General features: G+C 41.8%; 1 protein-coding gene across 2 annotated transcripts in view; it reads right to left on the bottom strand.

Moving 5' to 3' along the window:
- Nucleotides 1-19,407, bottom strand: part of F8 (coagulation factor VIII) — a 38,076-nt gene that overhangs the window by 1,364 nt on the left and 17,305 nt on the right. For both annotated transcript variants that reach the window (XM_039331382.1, XM_039331392.1), the window contains exons 12-24: nucleotides 19,042-19,192; nucleotides 17,726-17,935; nucleotides 13,950-16,242; nucleotides 13,027-13,192; nucleotides 11,777-11,989; nucleotides 10,934-11,162; nucleotides 9,998-10,180; nucleotides 7,858-7,974; nucleotides 7,291-7,362; nucleotides 6,362-6,447; nucleotides 4,658-4,813; nucleotides 2,170-2,314; nucleotides 6-154 (exon numbers count right to left, since the gene is read on the bottom strand). In XM_039331382.1, the coding sequence (XP_039187316.1) occupies nucleotides 6-154; nucleotides 2,170-2,314; nucleotides 4,658-4,813; nucleotides 6,362-6,447; nucleotides 7,291-7,362; nucleotides 7,858-7,974; nucleotides 9,998-10,180; nucleotides 10,934-11,162; nucleotides 11,777-11,989; nucleotides 13,027-13,192; nucleotides 13,950-16,242; nucleotides 17,726-17,935; nucleotides 19,042-19,192 (4,170 nt within the window). The remainder of the gene's footprint in view (nucleotides 1-5; nucleotides 155-2,169; nucleotides 2,315-4,657; nucleotides 4,814-6,361; nucleotides 6,448-7,290; nucleotides 7,363-7,857; nucleotides 7,975-9,997; nucleotides 10,181-10,933; nucleotides 11,163-11,776; nucleotides 11,990-13,026; nucleotides 13,193-13,949; nucleotides 16,243-17,725; nucleotides 17,936-19,041; nucleotides 19,193-19,407) is intronic.

Here is a 19,407-nt window from a genome sequence, read left to right as displayed (position 1 = left end):
TTTACCGTTGGTCTCCATGCATTTATTCTTCCTTTCAAATTGAGCCGGGCCAAAAAGGGAGACCAAGTAGCGAATGCATTGTCAATCCAAGAGGAGGCGGTAATCTGTTCATTAGAAATGGAGTTGGTCTCTAGTCCTAGTGGCATGGAACAGCCTAAAGGGAAAGAAAATAGACAAATCTAGTAAGCCACATTTAGAACATAGAATCATTGCGCTGGAAGGGACCTTGGAGGTCTTCTAGTCCAAGACTTGATTAAGGCAGGAGATTTTATATATCATCCCAGTCAAATGATTGTCCACTCTTGTCCATTTAGCTTCAGTAGCCTCTTTTCTCTACCTCTATCCCTTGTGCCAGATCTTCATTCTTTGAATGGCATTCAGCTGTATACATTGTATACCAACTGCTTTGGATCCGAACCCTTGTTGCCTTCATCCTGGGAACAAGCCCTGGTTGACAGTGATATGATGGGCAACACGCCTGCAAGGAGGACCTGTTGATCCTTCAGATAATGCCCCCACCATAAACAGGATTTTTTTCAGTGGAGTTTGTGTTGATCAGTATTGACATGATCAAGATTCTTATATTGAAATGGCTGACATAAAAGGGACAGGTCCTGTGTGTGGGGAAGGATGATAGAGAAACCCCAGAAGGTTCTTAAAATAAAGTTTGCTCAAAATACTTATTGCTATAGGATGTGGGGCACGGATATTTTAGTAACTTCTTTACTATCATACAGACATTGGGTTTCCTGTTTATGTAACCAAGTGCAGCATAAAAGCATGTTAAATCAATCATTCAGGGTTTTCCCCAGCCCTATGGGAAGACCCACCTTTGTCCAGATCTGAATAAACATGTGACTCAGAGAGAATTGGACTCTGTCTCTTCGTTCGCACCAAGCTGGATCTAGTACCCCTGACTAACACTCCATCTTTGGGACTTTCTTTCCAGAGAAGCTTGCCTGGGGCTGAACTGATTACTAATCAAGGAGAGAAGCAACCTAGAACTAAGGAGAAACTTCCTGACAATGAGAACAATTAATCAGTGGAACAACCTGCCTCCAGAAGCAGTAAATACTCCAACACTGGAAGTTTTTAAAAAGAGACTGGACAGCCATTTGTCCGAAATGGTGTAGGGTTTCCTGCCTGAGCAGGGGGTTGGACTAGATGACCTCCAAGGACAGACAGAAGGAAGCCAATCATCAGATTGCAAGAAGACAAGCGAGCGGTCAAACAAGGAGACTCATTGGTAGCCTCACACTGTAACGAAGAAGGACTTACATTCAATTTTGCAGCTACTAAGATAGTTGGACGAGCCGGTACAAAAACAGCCAGGGAAGGGATTGAAGCCTAGTAAACAGGCACCTCATCAGTCAACAGAGTGCTGATTTACCACCAGCCTATCAAATACTTAGAAGGCGAGGGCTGGGCAGCACAAGCAAACAACAGCCAACGACTTAATAGCCAGCTATCAATACCCCAATCAATCTCTAAAAAGCCACATGCAACAGGCATTATGTAAATATCTTACACAGAAGAGCACACACTCTGCGAGAGAGACATGGGCTCCAGCACAAGTCCAAACGCTAGGAAGAGAAAAAACCTCTGGTCCCAGTGACTGACCCAGATTGGATCCCAATCTGGTGGTGGCGAACCTTTTAGAGACCGAGTGCCCCAAAACTGTCTCCCCACCCTGCTCCACCTCCCACCCTGCCTGCTCTGCCCCTACCCACTCCCTGCCCCGCCCACCCGCAGGACCACGCACCGCCTCCATGGCCCATTGCAGCAGATCGCCCAGGCAGCCCTGCAGCACCATGGCAGTCATGTCCTCCGCCCACTCCCCGCAGCATCATCTGCACGCTATGGGGCACAAGGGCGGAGTCTTGTCCCTGTTGCCGACTATGTCCTTGGCTGCGCTGCTCTGTGCGGGCTGTGCCCAGGGGCGACTCTCCTCCAGGGGAGCTGCTGGTGAGGATGGGGCTGCGGGAGGAGGCGGGGCTGGGGTGACGGCGCGTGTGCCCACAGAGAGGGCTCCGAGTGCCGCCTCTGGCACGCGTGCCATAGGTTCGCCACCACTGATCCAGGTGCATCCTGTTAGTCTCTGAGATCCCACTGCCTCAACAATCCCACCATCCTATGAATGGAAGAAGGAAGAAAGGTCTCATTCCATACTGTTCAGGTCACAGCCGAGCAGCTCCATCCTCAAAGTGTTGCGAAAGTTGAAGTGCGTGGGGTGGAGTCGGAGATAACGGGCTACAATGGGCGGGTCGAAGGCATTGTCTTTCACGCTCACTCCATCCACGTTTCCAAAGAATATCTGCAGGCAAGAAGGGAAAAGCAGCTCTATTGACATCGAGGCATGTAAGGGAAGACAAGAGCTGTTACTAGGGGCTCTGTGTGAAATCCACACCCTGAGGTAGACAGCAATCTATCTTCATCATAAGTGGAAAGAGTGAAAAAACATCTGGTTTGCATCAGAGCCAATCTGGTATAATAATTAAGTCAAGGCTAGAAACTGGTAGACTGTGAGTTTGGGCCCAGAGTCTAGTGGGTGTAATTGATGATGATGATGATGATAAAGTTGGAAGGGACCTTGGAGGTCATCAAGTCCAACCCCCTGCTCAGGCAGGTAACCCATACCATTTCGGACAAATGGCTGTCCTGTTTCTTCTTAAAAACTTCCAGTGTTGGAGCATTCACAGCTTCTGGAGGCAGGTTGTTCCACTGGTTAATTGTTCTAACTGTCAGGAAGTTTCTCCTTAGTTCTAGGTTGCTTCTCTCTTTAATTAGTTTCCATCCGTTGCTTCTTGTCCTGCCTTCAGGGGCTTTGGAGAATAGCTTGACTCCCTCTTTGTTGGGGCAGCCCCTGAGATATTGGAACATTGCTATCCTGTCACCCCAGTCCTTCTCTTCATTAAACTGGACATCCCCAATTCCAGCAACTGTTCCTTATATGTTTTAGCCTCCAGTCCCCTGATCATCTTTGTTGCTTTTCTCTGTACTCTTTCTAGAGTCTCAACATCTTTTTTACATCGTGGTGACCAAAACTAGATGCAGTATTCCAAGTGTGGCCTTACCAAGGTATTGTAAAGTGGTATTAATGATCAGGCTGAGCCTAAAGGTGGGATCAAACATGCCATCCATTTGGATTCACTTCCTGCCCACAAAAGATTTAAGTCCGCTCCCCTTGAATTCCATTGACTCTTATCTAGTGCCAAGTTGCCTTGATCATTAGTAGTTCAGATTCTTGTGTACAGGTAACATGAAATGAACTCGTACTTCTTTTGAACTTAATCCTGGCTCCAGAAATCCTGGATTTCTTTCGCCTGATGGCTGGTCTCCTTGGGCCAGTCCCTTTCTCTCAGCCCTAGGAAGGAGGCAATGGCCAACAGTTCTGAAAACCTTGCCAAGAAAACTGCAGAGATTTATCTTGGTAGTCTCCAAGAGACACAACTGAACAGAGGAAAAAAAAAAACCCAAACCCTGGTTTGCATACAGCCTGATCCAGGTTCCATCCTCAACATCTCCAGGATGGACTGGAGGACCATCAAACTTTCTAAATGTTCCTTGTTTCTTAGACTTACTATCTGTTTTGAGTTTGTTTATTAGAAATCAAGCTCAAATCTAAAGCACTTCAGGGACAGGGCTCTGTAATTTTCCTAGTTGCAACATGGAAGAGCTTTTCTACCACTTTCTCTGGACTGAGTTTTTGACTTCCCAATCTAACCTATGCCCCAATATTTTTCTGCCCATCCAAATCTTAACCAGGTCAGACCCTACTTAGCCTCAGCCAAGCTCAGCTAAATAATTTGCCCCAGTTTGACTTCTTTCCAGAAGATGCTAAAACGTGAGTTGTTCCAGGGAGCTTTTGCTGATCAAACCAACCCGATCAAGGTTTGCTTATTGTTAATTGTTAATTGAACCTTGAGGCTGTGATTGTTACTGAGTTATCAATTTTGCCAGTCTGTTAAAGTATTACATGCATCTATCTTCATGGCGGATGTTTTATTGTGGCGCCTATCTTATTACAAACTTACAAACCAGTTGAAGAAATAAAGCACTGCCACCTCCTGTTGGTCATTCATGTACGCATCCCATTTATCAGCGTGTATAAATGGAGCCCTGAAGTCCTGTGCCAAGCAAGTCCACATTCTGTGTTAATAAACACCGGATTCCTTCGAGGCGTATGCCAAGTATTCAAATCACTATGTTATTTTCTTGATCTGTTCTATTTTTGTAGTGGTTAAGAAAGACAGGAACATAGCTATTCTCTCATTCTTTCCCAGGCACAAGTAATCCTATTTAGCTTTTTTTTCTACCCCAGCTATAATGTTTCGGCTTGAGGCTACTTCGCAGATTGAAGAATTATCTGACAACTGCAATATCAGATGTAATGCAGCCTTTTCCATCCCGGATGTATTAAATTAATTATTATTGCAATCGTCAGGTGGAAACCAGCTTTAAACTTCAATTCTGCAGGTAGCCAGTTTAAAGATTTGCAGTCTCAACATGTCTGAAGGGTACTGCTGCTTTTATTGATGGCTTGACCATCTTAAACATGCCTTTCAGCATGAAATGATAGTTTGCATTCTCAACTGTATTAGTACATTTACAAACAATCCGTTCTCTGATTACAGGAGAATCGCTAAAAAGTAATTACCATTTGAGAGCTGGTAGAATTGCCTTTATAACTCTTCCAATTCTCTCCATCCAGACTATAGAAGATGACAAACTGGGAGATGTAATAGTTGGATAATCTCTGCCGTGCTCCTTGGGTTTTTATTCCATGGAAGATCTTGGGTTGGAGCAAGTCCACCTGGAGAACAAGAACACTCTTGTCTTTTGGAAAACCAAGTTTCTATAAAACATCTTTCCTCAATTTCCAGATGTTTGGGATCGCACCTCCCAGAGTTCCAAATTCAGCACCGCCTTCAGCAATCCCATATGGACTCAACCCACATTGAAAAAGGCTACTGTGTAGAGAGTTATTGGCAGATGGAACAGAATGGACCCCAGCTAAATATATCAGCGGCCTAACCAAGTAAAAAGTAGCTTCGTGCGTTCGCAAAACAAACTAGAAAAGCAAGATAGGTCATGGCATCTTCAACTTTTCCATCCTGAAGGACGAGAAATCAACAGCATGCATAGGGAAGGGAATGATTTATCTACAGGATTCAAATGCATTGCATCTCATGCATTGGCAAGTGATAAAGTCGAGCGTAAAGTCTTCCAGAATGTTATGAGAAAAGGAAGATTGTTTACATAATGATAATTATCTGCCGATGTTGCCTGTGTCAAAAGGACATTTGTCCATTAAACCAAAATGACTGTTGACCATCATTTACACCAGCCCTGGTCTCCTTAGGAGATGTTGACATCCTACATCCACTGCTGATTCTGGTCCTGGGATTCCCTCCTAATATATACACACTACATAGTAGGATACATGAACCCTCTGTCTTCTTACCTCCTTTTAACACCAAATATCACCATTTAAGGTGATTTAAAGCAGTGGTTCTTAACCTTTTTGAACAAATCGTCCCCTTGAGCCAATGAGGAAGTTGTCATCGCCCCGCTCCTCCAACATAACCTCTCAATCACAACATAGGAAATAATTCTTCAATTTATGCAAACCCTTTTTTTGTTTTCTTTAAAATTGTCATCAGGACATATTGATGCAAATAATTTATTTCCAGTCTTTTTCCCATATCTCAACTGTGTGAAAAATTTTGGTGCCACCCGTCACTTTATTCCCAAACTTCGTGATACATGTATTTCATTATTATCTTATTTATTCAAGACACTTAAATGTAATGACCACTGAAAACATAATTCAATCCACTAATAGCGAGAGATCTGATGTTTTTGTACGACAGATATACAGCGATTCGCTGTACGAAAAAGTCTCAAAAGTGTCCCCAAAACTTCTCGCTCCATCACCCCCATATCGCCCCCCTTTTGTTCCTTCACCCCCACATCACCCCTTTTCGTTCCATCACCCCCCTGAAAAATGAAATCACCCCCTGGGGGGCAATATCGCCCAGGTTAAGAACCACTGATTTAAAGGGTGACTCTCATTTCAAGTGGTGGCAGAGGAATCATTGCTATCCAGTTATATTAGACCTGATCTAGCCTGAAAACTGCTGCTAATAAACAGTGCTGCTAATAGTGCTGCTCATAAAGCTGCTACTCTTAAATAGTGTTACAAGATCTAGTTTTTGTGGTAGACGACTCGGTCACTCGGGTGAATTACTTTCACTTTTTCTGTTGTCTAAAAGAAGACGGGCCCCTGATGATTCTGCATCCTATTATGCCTGCTTGTTATTTACCTGCAGAATCTCTCCATCCTAATGATCAAGCCTACCTGGATCCAGGAGTTCTTTTGGTCACTCCTCCAAGCATTGATTGACCCAGATTTGTCCAACCTGGCCAGACTGGGGACCCATTCACCTTGGACCAAAGGAAGAAGACAAGAAACTAGAACCTGAAGATTTAGCAAGCTTTTGCCTTTCAATAGCTGATATTCCTTAGTGGTAGATCTTGGATTGGACCTTAAGACCAAAGCCAGGGGTTCCTACCCACGTGGTGACACAAATAAGGCAGAAAATAAATAGCCAATGGGGCAGCGGTAACCAAAAATGGTGTCAGTATCTAAGAGAGAATGATGATGACACTCATTGGGGTAACCATGCAATAATATTTCCCCAAACTACTTATATTAAGAGAGATAGAATAGATGGACTGGTGATGGAAGCAACCAGCCAAGAATATATATAATTGCATATAACAGTGGTTCTCAACCTATGGGTCGGGACCCCATTTGGGGTCGAACGACCATTTCACGGGGGTCGCCAAACAACGCAGTCCACCATTTTTCCCCCCTTTTCCTTAGCTGTGCTACTCCCTTTTATTCTATTGGCTTTTGAAAGCCAATAGAATAGACTCTCTTGAATAGAGTCTAGTTCTATTGGCTTTCAAAAGCCAATAGGAATTGTCCAGGTTGTCTCTGCCCTGCTGAGCCCGCCAAAAGTCCCATTCTGCAAACGGTGCTGCACCAGTTGAGTAGTCCGCGACTTACGACTGGTTGAGTAGTCCTCGACTTACGACCGGTTGGGGGTCACGGCATTAAAAAGGTTGAGAACCACTGGCATATAATGTTATGATTTCATTGAATATTTGTCAGTCTTTTTCACAATAAATATCCCTAGACAATATCTGCATAAAATCCCCATTCTTTCTTAACAAAAAAATATAGAAGAAAACCAGGGAAGAAAGTAATATTCAATTTCTCACCATAGTGTCCTGAGGCTGTGATCTGAGAGTCAGCAATATATCCAGAAGCTAAGCCTAGAGGACTCTGGCAATCTGAAACCAAAGGGTAAAAAGTACGGTGACAAAATGACCGCCGATCACATGACCGATCCGGTTTTTGAGTATCTTTTGTGACAGTCATTAAGCAAGCATGACAGTGGTAAAAAGGGTAGCATGGTCCTTAAGCAAATGCTTTAGTCATGAAGCAAGCCAATGGTTCACTACGGATGTGGTTGTGCCAAAAGCCAGAAGTAACTGCTAGTTTTTGGCAAAACTGTCATTAATATGGTCACGGGGCTGTGAGACACGCAGCCATGTTGCCAGTGCCTGAAGTGTAGTCACGTGACCAGGGAGAGGAGCAACTTCAGAACTTTGGATCCAGGACATACTATAAGTCTCCTTACAGTATATATAACTGGATCCAGGACATACTGTAACTCCTTTCAGTATATATATACCGGATATAACTTTAAATGGTTGCTACGTGACCTTCACAAGTCAAGGACTACCTGTAGATCTTCGTTGTTGAGGAACTGCTCAATGTCTTACCCTTGTTGTACACGAGGAAGAGGGCACTCATTCCTGCCTGTTCGTGCTCACTAACCGCACACTCCACCCGCCAAATTCCAGGACGAGATGGACGCATTTCCACTGTCTCGAAGGCACCTACCAGAGGTTGCAAGAATAATAGACGATCAACAAATCTCTTGTTCTGGCTGCTAAGTTTTATGGAACAAGATTTCACATATCTTGAAGGGTATCAAGGCACATTGCAGAGATCTGGTGGGATCTTCATCTAAGGAGCTTCCTACAGCTCAAGAAGGTGATTGCTTTGGTCCCCAAAGTCTTCCCTAATCTATAGGAAGAATTAGTGCACTAGCTGAGGTCAGAATTTGTAATGGAAACGGCGACTCCCAGGACAAGTGTCTGGAAGCTCTGATTAGTAATATTTTATAGAAGACAGGATAAAGTTAGGATGCATGAATTCCAAGTGCTCTGTATTCAAATTGGATACAGCCAATCTAAGATATCAAAACTTTGGCCTGTCTTCGGATGTTTTTTCAGCACAAAGTTGTGTTTGGTGAAAGTCTGTCTCTACTGATGATTTGGAGAACTGCTGCTAGACATCTTATCCTACTCTCCCTGTTTCGTGCCATCATTTAAGTTCCATTAAGCAAATTAGGAGAGTTTGGGCAATGTCCTTATTCTTTCAGTCCTCCCTCTGATTATGTAAGGATAGTGTCAATGCCCATTTTACAAGACACCTTTAAGGATTACTAATATACTTGTAAAGCATTGATGGCATAGTAATAAAGAGGAGGAAGAGGAGGAAGAGGAAGCTGCTTCAATGGATTGTGGATTCCTCACATGTTTAGTTCTATTTAGTAATAGTAATAGTAATAGTAGTAAAGTTGGAAGGGACCTTGGAGGTCATCTAGTCCAACCCCCTGCTCAGGCAGGAAACCCTACACCATTTCAGACAAATGGCTGTCCAGTCTCTTCTTAAAAACTTCCAGTGTTGGAACATTTACTGCTTCTGGAGGCAGGCTGTTCCACTGATTAATTGTTCTCACTGTCAGGAAGTTTCTCCTTAGTTCTAGTTGCTTCTCTCCTTGATTAGTTTCCACCCGTTGCTTCTTGTCCTGCCTTCAGGTGCTTTGGAAAATAGCTTAATTCCCTCTTCTTTATGGCAGCCCCTGAGATATTGGAATACTGCTATCATGTCCCCCCTTGTCCTTCTCTTCGTTAAACTAGACATACCCAATTCTCGCAACCGTTCCTTATATGTTTTAGCCGCCAGTCCCCTAATCATCTTTGTTGCTCTTCTCTGTACTCTTTCTAGAGTCTCAACATCTTTTTTACATCGTGGTGACCAAAACTGAATGCAGTATTCCAAGTGTGGCCTTACCAAGGCATTGAAGAGTGGTATTAATACTTCACGTGATCTTGATTTTATCCCTCTGTTAATGCAGCCTAGCACTGTGTTGGCCTTTTTGGCAGCTGCAGCACACTGCTGGCTCATATTTATGTGATTGTCTACTAGGACTCCGAGGTCCCTCTCACAGTTACTACTATTGAGCATGGTGCCACCTATGCTGTACTTGTGCATTTGGTTTTTCTTGCCTAAATATAGAACCTTGCTTTTTTCACCATTGAATTTCAATTTACACAATTTCTACCCCGTTGAATTGATTCTGCATAAGCAGACACTGGAGAACTGTCTCTCAGGACTAATCTAGCTGCAGTATTTCTACACTGTGAAGGGGGTTGAAGTAAAATGATTTCTAAGATCCATTCTAGGGTTCTCCTAGAAATAAAGGGAGGAAATATCAAAGATGGCAACAGTTCTAAGCTTATTTGTATCACTGTAGGTTAATTTTCCTCAACCTCAGTGACTTTAAGATGGGTGGACTTCAACTCCCAGAATTCATGACTGGCTCCCAGAATTCATGACTGGGAGTTCTGGGAGTTGAGGTCCACGCATCTTAAAGTCGCTGAGCTTGAGAGAACCTGCCATAGATAGTTTAGCTGTTTCAAATCTCTGAACTGAGCAGCAGAAGATTGAACGTGAGGACTTATGTAGCTGCCTCCAAGTCTGTCATTCTATGGTTAAAGAAGTTGTTCTTGCTAAATTCAGGTGTGGAGCAGCAAAGGGGATGCATGTTTAACTACTCATATTGTGCCTTACCGGGGAAGAGGTTGTAGATGGCCAAACGGTACTCCTCGTCCATTCGGATGGTGAAAACCTGCCCATGGAAATGGACAGCGTGGATGTCCTCAATACCACCTGCATTCAGCAGATACCACCTGACCCGCTGATGTAGTCCCATCACCAGCCCTGGCAACGTGTCTCTCACGTGGCCATTGATCGCTGGGGAAAAGAGAATGGAGAACGTCCAGGTTGAATTCAGCTGTGTCTTAATTAGCAATTTAAACTCTAGGTACAATTAAGGAAAGCAGGGTGAGGAACATTACCATTTATGCCTGCTAGAAAGGAAGGCAGAACATCCCTTTTTTCTTAGAAGATTGGAAGGGCTGCTCATTCCAGGGAGTTCACAAAGCAAAAAAGGAAGCATTGAGGGGACCACAACCCAGAAGAATTGGTGATCAGATTCCACGAGTAGATTTATCGGTAGGCCTCCATTGAAGACCACCATTGAGCCCAAAATTTCTTAACGTTTGTTAAGTGAACGTTGCCCCATTTTTACAAGCTTTCATGCCAAAGATGTTAAGTGAACCATTGCCCTTGCTCAGTTAGTAATCCGGTCGTTAAGTGAATCTGGCTTCCCCGTCGACTTTGCTTGTCAGAAGTTTGCAAAGGGGATCCCGTGGTCCCGGGACACCGCAAGCGTCATAAATATGAGTCAGTTGCCAAGTGTATGAATCTTGCTCACGTGACCATGCGGACGCTGTAATTGTGAAAAGCTGTAATTGTGGAAAGCGGTCATAAGTCCCTTTTTACAGTATCGTTACAATCTGAACGGTCACTAAATGAGCTGTTGTAAGCTGAGGACTATCTGTATTTGGGAGGGGGGCAGCCACGTTAGTTTGGTTTTCCTAACCATTCTTTGGGGAGCCCAGAAAGAGAAGCAGGAAAGAACAGGGATGGAAGGACTATCTTTACCATAGAAGGTATGGTTGCTTTTAAGGACAGGATCGTCCATCTGGATGGGGCAAGGAGACGGGCAGCTCTTTTCAAAGTTCTCAGCAAAATACCAGCTCTTGGTTTCATCAAAGATGGTGAAGAGTAAGGAAAATTCCTGGATAGCCAATTGTCTGATGTGTGTGGTACGGATCACCGAAGCCTGGCAAATAATCAGAGGTCCAATAAGACCGGAATGCAGGTCTTTTTCCTGGAACAGAAGAGGGAGGAAGAGAAACAGAAAAAAAGAATGACATTACCTCAGAACGGCCTTATTTTTAAAGGACATTCATTCAGAGCATCCAGCTTGCTGGCTTTTTTGTTTACCATTAGAAATGCATTAAAGCGCCCTTGAAATTATCTTTTTTATTATTTGCTTTCAATGTTAATATATTTGGCTTTCATACTGGCTTTACAGTTTACAGTTGTAAGTGTATAATTTACAACAGAGATGTAATAGGCTTAACTAACTCAGCTAACTATTTTAATTTGTGCCGAAAGAACTGGCTTAGTTAATAAGTCACTGTTTTATTATAAACCAGAAAACTGGGCATGCATATATGTACAGTGGCCATACACCCTTTATTATACAAGACAGTCCTTTGGGTTTATTTATTTATTCACTTGTCTCCTTTATTTGGGTCATTTCATTGGAGAGCAAAATTTAAATCTGTCAGAAAGCCCCCCCCCCTAACTTACTCTGCACATGCAAACAGGGATTGTGGTGCTTAACCTCTGCAAATTCCTGATCTGAGTTTCAGGTTTCTGTACCTCTAAACTTCGGATGTTGGTAACCCCAGTAGAAAATAAGAATTCCCCATGTACCAGGTTAACGCTGGAGAAGTAAGCCCATGCTCTGCAGTCAAATTCACTGGAACCAGGAGCCATTTCAGGCAACACCTTGAGGGAATACTGGCGAACTTGGTTTGGCTGAACAGCCTCTGGCTTCTGGTTTTCTGCATCTTCCTGGCTCCCTTCATAGGGCAGCAAGTTCGAATGAAAAGAATATGGTCGGGAAGCCATATTCTTGAAAGTCACCTAATAAGAGGGAGAAACATGAGAAGTAGAATATGGAGAAGGTTGAGGAACCCACAAACTTTGGGCTACAGGAAACCCTAGAACTTCTTTGTTCTAGGAGCCATGGTGGCGCAGTGGTTAGAATGCAGTATTGCAGGCTAACACACTGCTCACTGCCAGGAGTTCGATCCTGACCGGCTCAGGGTTGGCTCAGCCTTCCATCCTTCTGAGGTCAGTAAAATGAAGGCTCAGATTGTTGGGGGCAATAGGCTGACTCTGTAAACCACTTAGAGAGGGCTGTAAAAAGTACTATGAAGCGGTCTATAAGTCTAAGTGTTATTGCCGTTGCTACTCTTTAGATAACTGACAAAACCGTCAACGAAACCAATTTGAAGCAAGATTGGTCCTCACCTTCAGAAAGCTATGAGAAACAAAAATTTTCCAGAGGTCCTTTGGTGACCAAAATGCCCAGAATGATTGCAACTGTAATTGTGTTTTGAATGATTTGCTGGTTATCAGTTTTAATTTAAGCTATGGATGCTTTATTTTTCTTTTTTTTTTTTTACCATAGACTCTTGTGACTGTGGTGAGTAGAGACAAGCAAATAAAATCAAGGAGGTGTGATTTCTCCACACTTCTTCAAAAAGCTGATTTCATCTGTCAGCTTTTGGATGTGAGTTACACACTAGAAGAGTAGAACAAACGAACTCCCAGATTCTGACATTGCTCACAAAATAAACTGTTATCGTCTACATTGGCTGGCTTCCCATTTAGAGAAGGAATAAAAAGGGAACAAGGAACCAGGGCCATCTTTAATCCCACAACTCATCATGAGGTTGTCAGATGATTATCCAATATTTTCATCTTGGAACTAATTTTCACTTGGATGTCCTCAGATGGCTGACATTGCAAAGAAGATAGGATAGAAACATCAATAAATGGCAAATATAGGAGTGGGATTTCAAAGGCAAAATATTCCTTTTTTTAAAAAAAAAGTCCAGTTTAATTATGGGAGATTTGACCTGCCAATATTTTCCACCCACACCCCTATATCTTACCACGATTGTATCTTCGACCTGTCCACGGATGTATGGTCCCAGAATACCCAGATGTTCATCTAGCTCTCCACGGACCATCTGTCGGGTAAAAGTGCTGTCAAAATATTCTTGGAAAACAACTTTCTTATAACTTCTAGAGAGCTTTCTCCAGCTGGTCCTTGGATCACTGTGCATAGAATACAAGCAACTGGTATGATGAAATGATACCTTTCTAATTCCACCCAGAGCTAGATAGGCTAAAATTGTATGCAGTTTGTAATATTTCTCCTTCTTTTCTCTCTCGTTAGTCTTGTTAGTCTGATTTCTGCCCAAGTCCTCTGCAATTAGTTCTTCTTATGCTTCCTGGTACTACTTTTTAGTTTTGCTACTTGGTCAATTATAGTTCTTTTCTAGCCTCGAGCAAACAAACCGCCTTTTCTCAAGTCTTTGGTGAATAGTTCCATTTACAAAATGGCAGCTGTTCTACTCTTCCAAAATGTGGAACCACTGCGACAGTTATATGGCAAAGAGCACAAAGTGAATATTCAACGACACCCATGAATTCTGTCATAACTGTTACCTCTGACTTTTTGTTCTCTTTCTCCAATCAAGCGGCAATACTGATCTATCAAAAACATTTCCTGACAGTGAGAGAACAATTAAGCAGTGGAACAGCTTGCCTCCAGAAGTTGTGGTTTGATCCATCACTGGAGGTTTTTAAGGAGAGATTTGACGACCATTTGTCTGAAATGGTATATGGTCTCCTGCTTGAGCAGGGGTTGGACTAAAAGACCTCCAAGGTCCCTTCCAATGTGTTATTCTGTTCTTTAAGTCAATCAATATTGACTTTAAATTACAAATAAAAACAGGATTCAAATCTCATTTAGCCACAAAGCCCACGGAATAACCTGAGAAATTTAGGCAAAAGGATGGGGAAAACTTACTTGTCTCTCAGATATGGGGAGGGAATAGAGCTGCCATAATCCCAGGTCACCTCAACTGCAGCAATGTAATATTGTCGGATTTTCCCCGTGAACATACGGGGATCCTGTTCATCTTCATAGATATCAAAGCCCTCCTTCATCTCCTCTGTATTGCTATATTCATCATACTCAGATTTGACTTTCATAGGTCTTGAGAATTTTTCTCCTGCTGGTTGACTGACATCTAAGGAGGTTCTGGAGACCTTCACATGAAACTCGGTCTCTGAATCCTTGCTGAGTGAGATTCCCACTTCTTCTTTCCCTTTGAGTACTGCTGTCTCATCTCTTGAGCTGGGAGTCTCTCTTTGTTCATCATTCAACCCATTCATTTCTATTGAGCTATTGATTTCCTTCAACAGCTGCCCTTGAATGTTCTGGTTAGATGCCAGAAGGTCTTGAGAGAGCATATCATTTGCTGATGGAGTTTGTTGTGAGATGTTCATCTCCTGTCTTTTAATGGTAGCCTTCAAAGATTCATTTCTTAACATTTGTTCCCGATCTCCACTAGACTTCCTCAGCTGCAATTGCAAAAGATTTTCTGGGCCAGTTTGTCTCATAATTGGTGCATCTTTGGGAGGGTTAGATGTATGTGCTTGTTCTGTGTCTTTTGGAGAGATAAAGTTGACTTCTGAAATATTTCCTTCTGGAAAATCATTTGAAATCAGTCCTTGCCTTGTTTCCTTGTGATGGACCCTTGTTTCTGTTCTAAAATGATGAGGAATCACAGTGGTATTGATTACATTCTTCATTGCTGGGGATAAGCTTAGATTATATTGGATTATGTTCCGTAGAGAATAATATGAAGCTGTGGTTCTGCCATCATTTGTTATTTGACCATCTCCTTTAGCTCTACCTGTTAAGGGAGGTCTTGTTATAGAAGATTCAGTCTTATTCCTTGTCCCGAGGAAGTTGAGCAATGGCTGAACTCTTTTATCACTCTTGCTGGAAGTTTTTGCTTGGATGTCTGCTCTAGCAGCTATTTCATCCAAAGTGACTTCCTGTGATTTTGCAGACCTCTTTCCCAAGTGTCTGTTGCAACCGTGGGACTGCTGTGGACAAGTCACTGACTTTGTCCCATGTGTTGACATTTCTAAACTCCCTTGGTATAGTTTTGACTGACTCTCTTTTGGGTTAGAACTGATACTCCTTCCCAGGCCAGCTAACTGTGATGGAGAGGTTCCTTCTAGGTGTGAAATATCCCCTTTCCCAGATACATTTACCTGGGGAATTCTTAAAATTGACCTACTTTGTGTAACATTTTGCTCCATAAATACATGTAAGGCTCCATGGGAATTTGTGACACTGGTCTTACTGGGTGCAGCCTTGAAACTGGACAAACATTCTTTTACTTGGAGGTGCTTTTCTTGGTTTATTTCTTCAAAATCTCCTTGTAGAGGAAAGCTATCTCTTTTAGTATTAGTAGAAGAGAGACTTATAGGGAACCTATCATTATCATTTTTGATACTGTTAACATGGAGAGGCCTGTCCATAATATCATATAAGGGGTTTTGTCTGTTCAAAAGATTTGGCAATCCCGCAGTTGGATTTCTCTTGAGCTCCATAATCTTCTCCCTCTTGTTATCTTGAGGAGTCTTCTTCGGAGGCTTTGCCTCGATGGCTTCATTGTGGGACATGGTATGGATATCATTATTACCAAAGGAAAGAAGTTCACTTAAAGATGAAGAGTTCCCAGCACCATCAATTGGCCTGTGAATTCCTACACCAAGAGCTTTTCTATCTAAATTGGCTGAACTTGCTAACCAAAGATTATTATGATGTGATATCTCCTGTGCAAGTGCTGAGTTTTCTGAAGGAGAGTGTTCTTCAAAACTTTGCTTCAGTAGGGGCAATTGTTCTTCTATGGGGAAAGCATCCTTGGGCAAGATGTCAAACAAGGGCTTATCTAGGGATAAGGGTTTCCCAGGAGAAATGAGTGGGCCAGTGGAATTCTTGTGATGGTTTTCTTTGAGAAGATGGTTAGATTGCTCGAGGCAGTTCAGCCTCCCATCTTCTGAAAGTGAGGTAGCATTCAGATGCTGGTTTGGGCATAGTTGGAGACGTCTACTTTTCTTGGAGAAGCCTCTTGCCTGTAGAGTATTGGCTTCACTGATATAATCAGATGGAATGCCTTCATCGTAGTACTCTTCATAGTCCTGGTCAACATACTCTTCTTGGCGACATACAAAAATACTTAATTTAGCTCTCATTCCTTGTTTTCGAAAATTAGGATTCAAGCATCCCACCATCCATCTCCCTGTCTCAGAGAAAAGGAAAAACAAAACCAAAGAAAAACCAAGAAATAAAATGAGAGGAAGATTTAAATAACATACAGATTATATCAGAGATGCATAATCTGGAACCTCAGAGTTAATATGACCTAGAAATCACGAAGAAACCTTCAAACATTATTACCAAATTGTTGCAACTGGAGAAAAGATTTAAGTTGGGGACTGTGACCTCTAGCATGCCAGTCAGAAACCAAGAATGGCCTTCAGCCTTCAAAGGGGTGCACACTTGTCAAGCTTCTAGTAACATAATACCATCCAGAAATAAAGATTCATAATGAATTTCATTGATCAATCTTTTTATTGTCAAGAAGGTAAGGGCATTGTGAAAATGGAATAGGTCAAGTGAATTCATTAAAGTGCTTCTGAGAACTATTTAAACCTCTTTGACATTGAATGCAAGATTGTTGTCTTTTTCCTAGATAAGACTGAACTGAAATGTCCATCACCTCTTCATTAATAATATTTTCAATTAATTCCATTTTTTCCAGTCCTAAAGATCTAAAGATCCCCCTGTTTTGTATCATTCAACATTTGTTGCACTTTTTGCTAGCTATAATTCTTAACTGTCAAAGTTTAGGAAATATCTGAAAGTTAGGCAACTTTCTTTCCAGGTGAGTTTTTTTTTTTAATTGTGTCCTGGGATTTGGATGAAGGGACTAAATGATGTTATAAGTTTATAACTCTCATATGTTTTCCAATTATTTTCATCCAGAGCATCTGGAGGACATCTGTTGGATTCCAATTTGTAGCAACATCTGCCCTATGGTCAATGGTCAGGAAGGTGGGACAGCCGCAAGGTTGTTAGTAGGGCAATATTGGAAGAAGGAATCTTTGCCTACTTTGCAAGAGTGGTTTTCTAAAGTATCTTATCTGGCGGAAATGGCAAAGATTTCGGCTTTTTTAAAGGATCAATCGCAAGAGAAGTTTTTTGTGGTATGGGAAAAATGGATAGATTTTATACAACACAAGTTGGATATAAAAATATTATTTAGTTTTTTAATAATTTATATATAAATTTTAATATTTTATAGACTGTATTATTTTTTCTTTTTCCTTATATTTTTTATTTTTATTCTATTTTCTTATATTTCTTTTCTTCTTTCTTTCTCTTTATTCTTTTTTTTTCAAGCATTTTTTTTCTTTTCTTTAATATTTATGTTTTTTTATATATATATTATTGTTAATAATTCTATTAGTTGTTTAAGTAATGTATTTAGATTTATCTATGGTTTATACTTTTTTTAAGAATTTAAGAAACTTTAATTAAGCCTATATTCAGCTCTGGGAAGGTTGAGGGAGGGAGTGGGAGGGTTGGGGAGGGTTGTTTTTTCTTGTAAAAATTTTAAAAATTTTCAATTAAAAAAAAATGGTCAGGAAGGGTGGGGATTCTAACTCGTCAACCTCCGAAGCCCCCAAATTTCTTCAAAGAACAATTAATGTCAGCCTAACCTGGATTATCCATGGACATGATAACTGTCTCGCCAGAGAAGGGGTAGATTGCCAGGACCTCCTCAGAGACCGTGTTGTGCTTAAAAGTGTTTCCAGAGAAAAAGACAGAGAGGATCTCACTCTGGGCCCCCACATTCAGGACATACCAATATACCACTTGGTTCTGGCAGAGTTTCATTTGAAGATTATCAAAGACATATCCATTGATACCTGGAAGAAGAGGCAGAAAAGAGAATTATGAAGTAAAAAGAATTTCAACAACACTAAAAACCTTGTAGTACTCAAGAGAATTGATCCACGGTATATGGAAGGGACCATGTCATCAAAGACTGGACAACAATCTCATCACTCTCACCCAGAATGGCCTCTAGAACAGCGGTTCTCAACCTGTGGGTCGGGACCCCATTTGGGGTCGAACGACCATTTCACGGGGGTCGCCAAACAACGCAGTCCGCCATTGTTTTCCCCTTTTCCTTAGCTGTGCTACTCCCTTTTATTCTATTGGCTTTTGAAAGCCAATAGAATAGACTCTCTTGAATAGAGTCTAATTCTATTGGCTTTCAAAAGCCAATAGGAATTGTCCAGGCTGTCTCTGCCCTGCTGAGCCAGCCAAAAGTCCCATTCTGCAAACAGTGCTTGCACCACTTGAATAGTCCTCGACTTACGACCGGTTGGGGGTCGCGGCATTAAAAAGGTTGAGAACCACTGCTCTAGAAAGTCCAGTTGTATCTAAGGATCCGGGACTGGATCTGGGGAAAGCTCATCCGATTATTTATCATGATTGATGACATTATTATCATTTTGTATCTCATCTTTTTCCCAATAAACCTGAGGTGGGTTATATGGAATTCTGCCTTAGTTTTAACTTCACAATAACAATAGTCCTTTGAGACAGAGAAAGACTACTGTAAAGCCCAAAGTCACTCAGTTGCAGAAGACTTAAACTTGCAACTCTGGCCCGTAAATTAATCCCTACGCTACACTGGTTCCCACTGAAAGGGGATAAGTAGTGGTTTTACTATTTATACAGCTTTGCTCCAAAACAAATGTTAGGAAGACAGGAAGCTATACCTATGTAGAAAACCTGTCCCATAGAAGAAGAAAGAAATAGCAACAGCCAATTTTCAATTTTTGACTATATAAGGAAATTTGGTATCCAACTTGGAGTAGCATGATTACACCTTCCACAACAACTTCAGCTAGAAAGACACATGTGACATTCTTATCATGTAAGAAAGGCACATGTGACATTCTTATCTTTCTTTCACTGTTCTCCACATTATTTTTTTTAAAAAAAAAATTCTGGAGCCACTCACTGTACATGAGGTTGGATGCATAGAACTCAGCATCTTGGGGATTAACATTGGCTGCATCGGAACAAGAGTGCTTGATATTCTCTGACAAGTACCAGCTCCAATTTTCATTAAAGACAGAAAACAGCACAAATCTTGCTTCATCGGCAATCATCTGAAGGAATCACAAAAGTAGGCGATAAATGGGTCAGAATCTGGGAGGGGAACTAGAGATTAAGATTTTGGACCAGGAAGACCAACGAACCAAAGATTTATTGTAAGACTGTCACGATCTTTCAACCCTGTCTATCTCATAGAATTCTTCTGGTGGAGAAAAAAAAGGTGATAAGAGAGAGGTCTCTGCTCATTGAATAATGCCAGGCTATGGAT

The sequence above is a fragment of the Crotalus tigris genome, unplaced genomic scaffold (assembly GCF_016545835.1).
Source record: "Crotalus tigris isolate CLP2741 ecotype Arizona unplaced genomic scaffold, ASM1654583v1 scf7180000017622.5263843, whole genome shotgun sequence".
NCBI classification, from domain to species: Eukaryota; Metazoa; Chordata; class Lepidosauria; order Squamata; family Viperidae; genus Crotalus; species Crotalus tigris.
The sequence above is the reverse complement of the archived record's forward strand: the minus strand, read 5'-3'. Positions and strand labels throughout refer to the sequence as shown.